Below are 13,973 nucleotides of genomic sequence, written 5' to 3' on the forward strand. Positions count from 1 at the left end.
TGCAGTTTCAGGCTATTAAAATCTGAGATGCTGAAAAGCCTTTGAGTCTGTTAACTATAGGTTTTATGAATGAAATATGGATGTGATAGCTGGTTTGTAGCTTCCTTGTGACTGAAAGAGGATTTGACTTCTACGTGAATAGTAGCTCTTGGACAATTCCTTTTCTTGTTATTTAATTTTTGGAAGACTGAGTAGTTTGTCATTTCCAAGGGACAGTATGTAATGAAGCACAGCAATGAAAAGACCTGAGTGATATGCTGCCCAGTCCACGGTTTAGGAGAAATCTCTGAATTTCCAGTAAAAGCATGTAGTTAGACTTATTATCTGAAGAACAGAGCTGATTTCTAGTATCATCATATAATTGATATGCACATGGCTCACAGCTCTTTAAAGTTTTTTTTCCTCAGCACTTCTCTGACTGAAAAGAACTTCAATACTGTTTTATGTGAGCTCTTTCAGTCTTTGTGAAAAGACCTAGGTTTGCTTAAGGAATGTCTTTGCCTTGATAAGTGGTTCCTGGTGGTCTTCCAGTCCCTGCCCCACTGGCTTGGAGCAGATTGACAACATGCTGACTGAGATCAAGTAAACAAGCTTAGAGAAGCTTTGCGTTACAGCTCTCTCTAAATAGTTTCTACAGAATTCACCCCAGAAATCTCTGGTAATTCAGGCATTTCTTTCGTAATGCCAGTGGTGTTAATTAACACTGCATCAGTGTTAGCATACAATACTCTGGAAGGATCTAAGCATTCTGTGATACATTTATACTATTCTGAACTAGTAAAAAAGCCATTTTCCTTAATTGATAAAAGGTTTATTTTACTCATGAACCATTACTGAAAGTTGTCAGTAATGACAGACATTGTATGCGTATACATCTATAGCTTAAAATGGCTATTCAGTGGCAATGTGATAAGCATATGCCTTTCAAAAGTTTAATTAGTGTTTACATTTTTGTTTTGAATAAACCAGTCCTATAAATATTACCAGGAGGAATGCGCTTTTGAAAACCCTGATCGATATAATTTTTTGGTTGAGCCTCAATGGCTTGTTTATCTGACAAAGCACTGCAGGAAGTTATTAAAATTATCCTGGATCCCTGCTGAATCAAGGATTTGTGAACGTAATTTGTGTACTTACTTCCTCCAGTTTAAAATGGAAGGCTTTGCTGCTTAAATTACTTGGTGCCAAATGGAGTGAAGTCGTAATTCAAAAAAAAAAATTAAAAGAACTGTATTGCAGTGAACTGTTAACAACCAGTTGAAGTGTGCTTTGTTCTGCTTAAGTGTCTTGATGGAAAGGGCAGGAGGTGGCTGCCTGTCTGCCTTGCCTCAGCTGCTCCAAGTAGGAATATGGGAGAGCTTCCCAGGGATTCCTAAGGTTTCCTCTCAGATAGTGGCTGAGTATGCTTGGGTGGAGGAAAGCTACTTGTAGTGTAGGATTAGGCAGATAGGAGGACTGAACCCAAGACATCCCATCAGGAGGCCAAAAGTGAGGAGACAGGCTCTCATTTGTGGATAAGTGGGCCATGGAGGTGAAGCCTGCAAATCTTGGGTAAAAGCTTTTCTTTCTTGCTGCAGCACAAAGAGTTCCAAAGGGACTGCAAGGGCACAGTAGGTAAGACTGGAGGGAGGTTATTAACAAGATCTTTTTGAAGAGTTTGTTTTAGTTTGTGCTGTAATGAAACCAGTTAGATTTGGCAAGTTTGGGCCTTGAAGAATAGCAATGATGCCTTAAAAGTCTGTTTATGTTTGGGTCCTGTCACAGAAAAGTAATCAGAATACATCTGTTTACAAAATCCATACGCTGGTTTTGTTTTTCGGTGAAGCACAAGTTAACCAAATGTTGTCTTCTACCTGTGTTTTTGTTACGTGAAATGCACGTAGTCAGGAAGTTTCACAGGCATCTGCTGTGTTTTTCAGAACTTTGCCAAGAATATTTTTGCAATACTTCAGTCAGTGAAAGCCAGAGAAGAAGGCCGAGCACCTGAGCAAAGACCTGCACCAAATACAGCACCAACGGTAAGAGCGGCACTCTGAATAATGACAAGACAACCCTCATATTCAATTTGAAATTTGTTTTGGTTTTGTTCCAGTGAACGAGCAACTCTTAAGCGTAACTTCACAGATATTCTTTGACTTGAAGAGTAAACTGCTAGTGCCTTCTTCTGCATCTATCAAACACTAGTGATATTCTGCATCTTTTTGCAAAAAAATTTATAAGATGAGACTACTGCCATTTCAAACAATATCTTGTTTTTCTGACAGATAGAGTAGCAAATGTTTAAGAATCTTTAACGTGACTCACAAGTGAGAACAACTTGAACCAGCTTTCTTTTTCTTATAAGAAATCAGGAAGACAGACTTAGAGCTTTATTTTTTGAGTCTATCTAGGTATTAGACAGGATTTGTTTTGTATTGTGGTGTTTACTATTGAGTTCTATTAAACCTAATATATTCTTGAACTCCGTGGCAGTCTGCTATAAAAGCTGTTTAATCATACATGGATTTATTTTTACTTCTAATGCATTTAACAAACAACTAAATTTGAATAGCAAGATGAATTCCAACATTTAAATATTTACTTTGTGTTGAATTTCATAAATTGTGTATGGGACTATTAAAATGTCCCCTTCAGAGTACTTATGAATACATAACTAAGCCATCCACAAAAAAGATGGAATTGGTATTTAGTGTGCCTCTAGATTCATGTTTTTTTACAACTTTTTTTTTCCCAGATGCCTTTTTTTGCCTTCATATTTTTTTTATTCTGTAAGTTTAGCAGAATTTTAACTTAGTTGGTGTCAAGGAATGTTTTGTGTATGTGGCTGAAGGCTTAATTGTGAGTTATCACTTGGCAGCTGGTTTTTTTTTTCCGCTAATTCTTGATTTACTACAAAACCTCAATGATTTTGTAAAACTTAAGGATTTTCCTTATGTAGTTTGTTCCTACAACTTTAGCTTTGCCTCAGGACATTGTCATTGCTTTCAGTATGTACTTCCAAACTAATTCTGTACGATTGTGAGTGAGTGTTGAACGGAAACATATTGCACTTTTCAAATGCATTGAGACTCCTGCAAAAGTAAATTAATTCTATATTCTTGAGCAGATTCTTGTAATACTTCTGTGAAGTTCAAAACTCATCAAATAATTTTCAGTGTGCTTTACAAATATTATTTAATCTGTTTTAGGATCCGACTTTACGAAATAAGCAACCTATTCCAGCTGCCTATAACAGATACGATCAGGAAAGATTCAAAGGCAAAGAGGGTAAGTTGATTATAGTGCTTCTTTTAAAAGAAAAAAAAAAAAAACAATTGGGAAGTGAAAATTGGGAATTGATAAAGTTAAGGTTGGGGGATTTATATACTATTACTTTTCAAACCTAAATAAGCAACAAAATGTTGTTACAATTCCAAAAGATAGCTTTATCCAAGTCTAAAAGCATTATGTCTTATAGATTATTTCTGCCTCTTAGGAAGCAAACTGAAAACTTAAAACCGGAGTGTTTTCGGTAAAAAGTAAATGAATTCATTGTTTGGGGAAGGTCATATGCGATTAAAAAAAAAAAAAAGCAGAACCCTAAACATGACTGTCAAGTATGTAAAATGAAATACATTGCCTGTCTTCAAACAATCATAATTACTTCACAAGTAGCTTCCAGTAATTATAAGTAAATATTATTAAAACTTGTTAACATCTCTTTAAATTACAAAACAAACTGATAGCAGTAGTGCAAAATACTAACTCCCTTCTGGAGAAAGGATGGAAATAATTTATGATATTTAAGAATTCTTACTTGTCTTGAAACAGGGTGGAAGGTTGAACTCAAGTGATGATTTGTCTTCCTAACTTAAAATTTTTCTTCAGCTTCCTTCCCCTTTCTTTTTTTGTCTTCTGTTTTGCTACCAGTTCTAGCTACTTCAGATTGGGGTCTTGCTGTGTTTTTCTTTTGCCAGTCTTGTGTTTGTAGTTGGGTATTTTTGCGTTTCTTGTAGGAGGCAAGGCAAGTTTTGTTACACTTGTGAGTTGTCTCTTCCTTCTAATTCTCAAATATAATCATTATCCTCTTAAATTAATCTTACTATGCATGCATCCAAGGGCTTTCTTTTCTGGCTGCAAGAACATATGTGCTGCTAAATGTCATTTTAAACTGTAGATGGGCAGTTCAGCTTTCATATTTTAGAGTATTTGGCTTTGTTCAAGTTAGTACCATTTTTTGTTCAGGGAAATTGGATAACATTCATATGCTGAGTGTGTAAGTTCTCAAGATTTTGTGGATGTGTTGTGCTGTAGCTGATAGTGTTCAGTTTTTATTGAGGTTACGTGATTGCTTTTGCTGTATAAATAAATACAAGAGTATATTGCAGTACTCTTTTAATATTCATTTTTCATTGTAACTGGAGAAAGAAAAGCAAAAAATATAACATCAAGGATAAATCTGTCCTGCAAGTAACATGTGAAGGTTGTTTTTGATGGACCACATACTGGATAACGTACAAGAATGTCGGAATCTGGCTGCAGCCATCTCTGTAGCCATTTAAAAAAAGTTTTGTAAATATGCACTTACATGTGAGTATATCAATTAGTTTTATAATATTTTCTTGTGTATCTGAAAGTTACTGCAGGAAGTTTGGTCAGATATTCTCTTATATCCTTTTGAAGTCTATTCCCTATTAGCCTCAATATACTTCTATTTTAGTGTGGAGTTTTTTAGACAATTGCATGGGAAGGTAGGAGAAAAAAGCTGAAGCAGGATATCTGCTAGCTTTTTCGGCATTAAAAAATAATCTACGAATAGCATCCATGAACAATTCATTGTTGTAATGTGAATCAAGGGAATTTGGGAAAGAAAATAAGAATAAACCCCAAACCAAACTAACCCTTCCATGAATATTTTTACCAGTACTACTTCAAGTTGCTTCAGATAATATTTTAAATTTTCAAGACTTGCTTATTTGCTGAGTAGTTTTCTTTTTACTACTATTTCCTCTTACGAGTTAAAAATAAAAAATACATATGAAGTTCCACTTGACTGGAGGCTGGTTGATGTTATACACACCAACAAGAAGGGAGTATGCAGGAAACTACAGGTGTGTCAGTCTGACCTCAGTGCCAGGGAAAGTCATGGAACAGGTGATCTTGAGTGCCATCATGAAGCACATGCAAGAGAACCGGGTGATCAAGCCCAGTCAACACGGATTCACAAAAGGCAGGTCTTGCCAAACTAACCTGATCGCCTTCTATGACAAAGTGACTCAACTACTGGATGAGGGAAAGGCTGTGGATGTATCTTCCTGGACTTCAGTAAAGCCTTTGAGACAGTTTCTCACAGCATTCTGCTTCAGAAACTGTCAGCCTCTGGCCTGGACAGGCGCACACTCTCCTGGGTGGAAAACTGGTTGGATGGCCGGGTCCAGAGAGTGGTGGGAAATGGAGTTAACTCCAGCTGGAGGCCAGTGACAAGTGGGATTCCCCAGGGCTCAGTGCTGGGTCCAGCCCTGTTCAATGTCTTTATCAATTACCTGGATGAAGGCATCGAATGCACCCTTAGCAAGTTTGCGGACGACACTAAGCTGGGTGGAAGTGTCGATCTGCTGGAGGGTCGGGAGGCTCTGCAAAGGGATCTGAACAGGCTGGACCGCTGGGCAGAGTCCAATGGCATGAGGTTTAACAAGGCCAAATGCCGGGTCCTGCACTTTGGGCACAACGACCCTATGCAGTGCTACAGACTAGGAGAAGTCTGGCTGGAAAGCTGCCTGGAGGAGAAGAACCTGGGAGTGCCGGTTGACAGGGACTGAACATGAGCCAGCAGTGTGCCCAGGTGGCCAAGAAGGCCCATGGCACCTTGGCTTGTGTCAGAAACAGCGTGACCAGCAGGTCTGGGGAGGTTATTCTGCCCCTGTACTCGGCACTGGTGAGACTACACCTCAAATACTGTGTTCAGTTCTGGGCCCCTCATCACAAGAAGGATGTTGAGGCTCTGGAGCCAGTCAAGAGAAGAGCAACTAAGCTGGAGAACAGGTCTTAAGATGAGCAGGTGAGGGAGCTGGGGTTGTTTAGCCTGGAGAAGAGAAGACTGAGGGCAGACCTTATTGCTCTCTACAACTACCTGACAGGAGGTTGTGGAGAGGAGGGAGCTGGCCTCTTCTCCCAAGTGTCAGGGGACAGGACAAGGGGCAATGGCCTCAAGCTCTACTGGGGGGGCTCAGGCTGGACATTAGAAAGAAATTTTTCACAATAAGTGTCCTTGGGCACTGGAACAGGCTACCCAGGGAGGTGGTTGAGTCACCATCCCTGGAGGTGTTTAAAAGATGGGTGGATGAAGTGCTGAGGGCCGTGGTTTAGTGGTTGATAGGAATGGTTGGACTGGATGATCCTGTGGGTCTTTTCCAACCTAGTGATTCTGTGATTCTATGATTCTATGATACGTGGAAATAAAAGGTGGCATGTGAAATTAATGGACAAGCCTAACAGTTCAAATGTAGGAATGTGTGTAAATCCTTGTGAACTCTTCAACAAGAAACATGGGTGAAGAAATGGTCTCTGTCCTTCTAGGTGATAAATTACATAGCTCTAGTAAGCAATTCATGTAGATAGCATCTGTACTAAACAGATGAATGTATGTTATGCTTTTACTGGATGTGTGCAGTTCAAGAGGGAAAATAACAGGTTTTGCATGGCAGAAAAAAAGAACCTAATAGAGTTTGTCAAGTAGCTTACCAGTGCAGGTTTAATGCAGAAATTTCTGAGCAGAAATCAAAGAAGAGATTAAATGACTGCCAGGGAAAAAAAAAAAAAAGTGTTTCTACCTGTAAGTAATAATGGTGAAGAATCTATTTGTATGTTATGTGATGCTGAGAATCTGGTCTTGGGGTTTCTATCAATGCAGAAAGGGACTGGACTGCAGCTCTTTTTCCAACTGAAAGGTTCTTTTGTTATGTGGTGGTTAAGAAGTGCCTGAAATGATCATAGTCTGACTGGGTAGTTATCATTTTCACTCTGCTTCTTTCTAGGACATGTTTATTTTGCTTAGTTGCATGCGGAGTTAATTTCATATTTCAGTTTTCTAGGATTAATTAAGGAAATATGTAGTTTAAGAATGGCCCTGGTATAATGCAAAGTTAGGTAAATGTAGGCTAGCATTGGACATACATTCCTTTGATTGCCTAATCTGTATTTCAAATACAATATTGGCTTAGGAAAGTCAGTACAGCATTTATGGAAATTACATAGAATTGGTAATAAACATCTGGATTTATTAGAAGAGGACCTAGAGGTATTTGAGATATCTTTCTCGGCTAAAAACTGTAGAAAATAGGTGATCTTACTTGCTTCTGTTGCTCTTATAAAACTGTAACTTTAAAGTTTTGGTCTAACTGAAACTCTCAGTGCAGGTAGTTTTCAAAAGCCATAATTAGGCATTAACATTTTCCTGTTCCATTCAGCACTGGTAATGTGATTTGCTTAAATCTGGATGTACACATCACTTGCAACCATATGACAAACGAAGTCATTCTTAAAGGATTTTTATTTTAAACACCTTCATAATTAAGTTGTGGCCCCCAAACAGTGCAGAAGTGAGATTGCAATCAGAAACAGTCATTTTTTTGTTCCTTACGGACTACTTTTTCCATAGTTAATTCAGTAAGGACTTGGAATTACATGTGCTTATGGAAAGCTTGAAATATTGGGGATTTTGAGAGAGAAGTCTTAAGGACTTAAGAAGGATAGTAATTTAAATTCCAGATGTAATAACTTTTGCAGTCTTTATGCCATTGATCCATGTTTATTCGTAATGATGGATAACACCTTAGAGGGTTTCCGTGTGTTACCCTGTGTGACTGTACATGTAGTTGGGTAGAGATTGTGGAAGGCAGGATTCTGTGGTGTGTATAGCTATGTGTGTAGTAGTGATTTTGGGTAAAGATTGAAACAAAGCCCTGAGAAGCAATGTCTCCAAGCTTTTGTCTTGCTCTTTCCTCAGAGGTATTGAAACTATAGGAGGGATTATGGCAGTTGCATTATGATTGAGGCTTAATGTCTGTCTGCAGTTTCCTGTAATACTACAGTATTTATGAAGATTTAAAGTTTAGGCAGCAAAGAGGTGAACTGTTTTTTTTCTTTTAATATTTGTGTGGTTTAATACAGAATATTTCTCTTAACAGTCTTGTTCTTAGCATAAGCAATTCAAAGCTTGTAGAACTAAGATAGTAAATTTAGGAATTTTAACACAAGATGCATTAAGTAAACTGCTGAGTTGCAGCCAAATTTCTCTGCTTCTTGTGATAGGTCATTATTTTTACTGCAGTGCATGCCTCTCTGGCTTAAAATTTTCATGCTAGGTGGTGCTGCTAGAATGTTTTAGACTGTTTTAATAGTAAAATGTGAGGAGGTGTGGTAATTGTAAGATAGTGTTCCTGAAAAGTAAATAATAAGTTATGCTGGCAGTCAGTGGAACTGCATATGCAGCCTTGACTCAGTAGTTGATAGCTTTATCTCAAATGGGTGTCTTGATACTGCAGATTCAGTTAGGTAGGAGAGAGAAATCTTTCCTTTGACATTCTTAAAGTTCAGTGATACATGCCGTAGGAAATGTTTCAAAATGTCTCTTGCACTAGGACTTGTACATCCTAAATATTTCCGTAGTGGAAGAACATGTTACTTGGCAGCACCCTCGCCATGCTGAACTGTTGAAAGGGGTTTGAGGTGAGGAGATGAATATACTGTCGTTACTTTCCTTGACTGCTCTTTCCTTTGTCTTATTTTATTCTTTCATGCTGGCAGTTAGTGATGTTATCCTCCCCTCAACCACACAGAGTGCCATTCTGTGCTTAACTTTCTGTTTTGTATTCCCTTTTGTAGTTTTATTCCTTTCCTTCATATTAATACCTTTACCTTTTTTTTTTTTAATACTTGTTAATGTCTTTTATTAATGTGTATCTTTATTAGTGGTATTTTGTTCGTGCACAGGTGATCCTATTCAAACTAGTCTATCATAACTTCATGAGCAATGTAATTTTTAAAGTTCTTTTCAGGATCGAAATATCCTGTACCTAAATGTCATTTGATGCTTAGGAAGTTCTCTCTTGTGCTCTCCTGTGTACCTCTGTTGGATATTTAAATAAATATTTATTGATGTGTATGGTTTGCAGCTCAGCCAGTGGTATGCTGAAGCTTTGAGCTGATGTGACTGTTCTGTAGTACAGTCTAGGTATTACACTGCTTTGGATGCTATAATACCTTGTTTCTTCCCAATTTTTTTTTGCATGGCTTTACCTCCTTTTTACATGCTTGTTTCTGTGGTAATTCTGGAGTGTGAAATAGTGCTGGGGTGAGAATCTTGAAGACTTAACATTTTCTTGAACTATTGAGTGCATGTTTCAGTGTAGGTGACAAAGAAAAGTTTCTGTGTTGCTCCAAATGCTAGGTCTTTAAGATGTGTTTCAGGAGCATTTTTGTTTGTCTGCCAATCACTATTAAAAAAAAAAATGAAGAAAAACAAAGCACAAAAAAATCCCCTGACACACAGTCCTATTGAGTGTAAATTGGAGAGGGGCATGCTCTACAACCACTGTTTCAGTCCGTGACGGTGAAAAGTGTTTCCTTCAGGGAAGCTTGCTGTTGACTTCCTGCTGTTGTCATTTTATGGGAATTATTCTTGTAATTGTGTTGGATTTTCCAACATAGCTGCAGTTTTTCAGAAACGTGTCTGGCTTTCAGTCAGTTGTAGGTATTAAACATAGGCAACAGAGAACTATGAAGTTTTGAAGCTTGAGGTGACCCTGGGCCACAAGTCTTGGGTTTTGGCTTTTTTTCTTCCTCTCCTACACATTGTTAAGAAAGTTTCTTTATAAAGTATTTCTCATTATAAGTATTTTCTTTTAAATTGTGTGATTTCCTTTCACACAAGGAGAATAGGAGAACTGGTAGCAGATGATCCAGGGTTCTGGAATCTGACTTCCTTATTAGACATTTTTAAGGCCATAGGATTCTGCTTTTTTTTTTCCCCTCTTCCCCTAGCTGAGAATATGTGCAAGAAATTCACATTTGGAAAAGGATTGCAGTGTATGTCCCTTTTCTGTCTTAAGTTGACCAAGTAGTTTGATAACTTCCAGTACTGTCATTCACTTCAGTGCTTGAAAACATGCACAGATCCATACTGTCTTTTTTTTTATTATTCGTACTGTGAGAAACTTAGGAACTTGGTGTTAATTACTTGTAAGTTTGTTACTGTACTGTTATATATAAGCTGTGCAGAGAATTTTGTAAACTAATTAGTGTAGCTTGGAAATTCAGGCGTGAAATTTTTACTTGTCAGGATGTAGGACTGAAAAGGAGTGTTTGGTCAATTCTTACATCGAATGAGATTTCATGTCAGTGATTTAATTGCCATGGATATGAAGTGGGGTAGTGAATCATTTCCAGGCAGTCTGCAGAGCTGTTGCTCTCTGGGGTTTGAAGAGTGTACAGCTGAAAAAAGAAGCAGTTATTCAATCTTATTCATCTACAATTCCAACCAAGTCTTTAACTCCAGCTCTTTAGTGTTGCAGAGATGTGCTCCTTTGTTTTGTTTCTGTTTGCCTAGACTTCTTTCCAGAAAGTCAAGTTAGTTTGAGTCTTCTTAAAGCAATTATTCATTTGGTAATGTATCAGTGCTCAAGTTTGTTCCTGGATTAGATGGGTAGAGCTGCAGTAGGTGTGGAATCAAAATGCAGTGTGACCTGGATTGACTTAGAACAGTGGGCTTTAAGCAGATAGAAGGCCCTTTGAACAATAATACTTGTGCAAGGCAGTGGAATGTATGTCCAAATGGTGATGGAGAATATAATCAGTCCAATAAGCTGATGCATTAGTGTGCCTATTTTTGTTTCCAGATTTAATTCTTTTAAGTGAGAGAAGGCACTGAGATTGATGCATAGTGATACTAGAAAGGTTATTAGTGATGAACCACACTGGAAAAGTGTATAGCTCTTTTGACAGTATTTTGGTTGACGAATTGTGAAATTGTGATCATAATACATGCAATGACTGAAGAACAATATATAGTCTAATGTTAACTGATGGTAGTTTATATTTTTGAAACATTAGAATTCATTATTCAATACTGGTTACTGTGTTTAGTCTCTGAAGATGTAGCTTTAAGACATTTGTTGATGTTCTTAACAATGCTTACATGTTTATAAAACTGCTTATATTTGGCAAAAAGAAGAAGATTTAATTCAATTTGTCACAAACATTAATGTTTGGCTTTCTTTGCTCCCTAGTGTTAGACCTGTGTTTAAAATATTTAATAAGGACTGCTTTTGCCTAAAGGAACTGGGTATGATAACTTTGTTGTATTTTTATTGAAAAATCCCAATGTACTGAAGACTCTCAGTTGTTCTGCATCTAATTCCAAGAGTGAAAATAAGGGTCCAAAGTTTTGCCATCATGATACTTTTATTTAAATGGCTCTTTTATTCTTAGTAAATAGTTTATTTTAACTGCTTGCTCTGCCACCATCAGTGAAGCTGTGATTTTGAAGCTGGAGTTGCAAACAAATTCTTGGCTAGGCATTAATATTTCATCTCTGCATGATTCAGCAGCACAGATTCCAGCTGGTTTTGGAGGGCCAGGCTCTCTGAAGAAGTGTACAGCTTCTGTATTCTTAGTCTGAGGGCATGGTACAACATTTATGTTGAGGCATGCCACGGGCGCGTCCCCTGGTGCTTGGAGTTGTTCTGTGTTCTGTGCCTCTTTACTGTGGCCTGTGGGTCCTCTTGTATACCAGTTTTGCTTTTTACCAGCTGCATCAGGGTCAGGTACTACCCCTGGAGAATGCTCTGGAAGAAGTGCCTCTCTGCTTTCTAGCTTGGCCCTTGATACAACCAGCTGCATTTACTTGCCTAACAGCCTCAGCAATTCTTGAAGTTGCAGTGCAACTGTAACTGTGGAGTCCCTGACTTGGAAGCATTTTTCTGCTTTGCGCAGGCTGTGTACAGTGAGTGAAGCTGAATGTGGCCATGTGTACAAACTGTTGAGACCTTGTTAAGGGCGGAAAAGTTCAAGTGAAAGCCTTGCCACTTGCAGCACTGTTTATTTCTGCAAGAGTGGTGAGTGGCTGAGTGGTGGAGTATCGTGTGGTGAGCATACAAGGATCAGGTCGAAAAAGCTGTATTCTGAGAAAAGCATGTCCGTGCTGTTACTGGCTAAAGGAGGGTTGCTGTCGTTATCTGTAAGCTGGCAGCGCTTAATTCTCTTTCACCAGTTGCTTAAGAGTTTGAGGCAGGAAATTTGAGAGCTGGTGGGCTGTCTAGAAGGTGGTTTCTTCTACTTATCCCACCCCTCCTGCAAGTTGCAGGCCCTGGGGTGTCCGCAGTAGGTCTTGTAGTGGCTGTGGTGAATTCAGGAATGTAAGTGGGGTACCTACGGTCTACTTTGACCATTTAGTATCTCTTAGATCTACATCGATAAGGAGAAGTACCAGACCATTATTTACAATTGTCAGAACTGTTTTATTTACTACCTGAGCAGCTCTTAAATAGCATTGGAAGGCCTGTGTAGCTGCTGGAAACATTCAGCAAAGGCAAGGGTGCAGGCTCTAATGCTTGAGGTTGCTCTTGAGGATCCAAGTTGTTTGCTTTTCCTGCTAGGAGGAACAGTCAGCACAAGGCTGAGAGCAGGAAGCCAGTGAGAGCCAGAGCTCTGGTTAGTGGCTCTTAGGGCTCAGCAAATAAACCAGGACACTTTTTAGGAGGGACCTGGGGAGATTTTTGTGAAAGATGAAGCCATTGGTGGTTGAAATGAGGCTCATTCCCTGCCTGGTGCCTTTCTCACCTTTGATTTACTTTTTACTTTACTAACTGTACTGCTGACTCTGTAGGACTTCATTCCCTTTGCAGTGCTGATGGGGACTTGGGCTAGGGTTTTTAATTAATTGAGAAGGCATGCAAATTTTTATTAGGGAAAAAGTAGAAAAAGAGTCTACTGGTAAGAAATAACTGAAACGGGGAACAAATATGTAGAACTAATTATAGAACCAGAATCAGAATCACTAGGTTGGAAAAGACCCCCAGGATCATCAAATCCAACCATTCCTATCAACCACTAAACCATGCCCCTCAGCACCTCATCCACCCATCTTTTGACAGTTAGTTTGGCAAGACCTACCTTTCATGAACCTGTGTTGACTGGGCCTGATCACCCAGTTCTTTTGCATGTGCTGTATAATAACACTCAAGATCACCTGTTCCATGACTTTCCCTGGCACTGAGGTCAGACTGACAGGCCTGTAGTTCCTTGGATCCTCCCTCCAACCCTTCTCGTAGATGAGCACAACATCAGCCAGACTTCAGTCCAGTGGAAGCACAACCAGGGTATGTGCTGATGGGAAAGAAACAGTGGCCAGCCAGGGCACAATGGGGGGTGCTGCTTGCTGGTCTTGTTAAAGCGTGTCTGCATTCTTTGGAGTTTGGGAAGAACATATGGTTGAAATAGTTGGAAATTCTCCTTGTCACAGGCGAGAGGAATCCATAATAGGGTCAGCCTGGAAAAAAGTAAAGGTTCCTCTGGTGAGCTTCTGACATTTGCAAACAAGTGTCAGCCTAGATTAGACATCTCTGATTTATGTCACACCAGGTCAGCAAAAGCTTATCTTCAATTTATGGGAGCTCTACAAAGTATTCTGTGAGCCTTCAGGTGCCATGTGAAATATTAATATACTTCTTGGCGAGAAACAGTGACCTATATAGTCACAGAGAAAACTTACCTATCTTTAGCTCAAGTTCAGCTATACAAGCCCTGAACTAACAATGAATACAGAATTACATCTTGGGGTTGGAGGAAAGGTGGTAGGTCAATGGCAATTTGTAATTAAATACTAGGCTGCTATTTTTATTTTTTTATTTTTTTTTCCTAAATAGGTAAGACTGCATTTGTATCTGTCTGTATCCGCATCTTGCTTTCTCAGAGTCAGCTCCATGTATTTCAAAAAT

At 38.8% G+C, this 13,973-nt stretch overlaps 1 protein-coding gene across 1 annotated transcript in view; it reads left to right on the plus strand.

Annotated features, from left to right (window-relative positions):
• Nucleotides 1-13,973, plus strand: part of CDC73 (cell division cycle 73) — a 113,668-nt gene that overhangs the window by 24,265 nt on the left and 75,430 nt on the right. The window contains exons 8-9 of the mRNA XM_069862542.1: nucleotides 1,920-2,018; nucleotides 3,189-3,267. Coding sequence (XP_069718643.1) covers nucleotides 1,920-2,018; nucleotides 3,189-3,267 — 178 coding nt within the window. The remainder of the gene's footprint in view (nucleotides 1-1,919; nucleotides 2,019-3,188; nucleotides 3,268-13,973) is intronic.

The sequence above is a fragment of the Phaenicophaeus curvirostris genome, chromosome 8 (genome assembly GCF_032191515.1).
Source record: "Phaenicophaeus curvirostris isolate KB17595 chromosome 8, BPBGC_Pcur_1.0, whole genome shotgun sequence".
Lineage (NCBI taxonomy): Eukaryota > Metazoa > Chordata > Aves > Cuculiformes > Cuculidae > Phaenicophaeus > Phaenicophaeus curvirostris.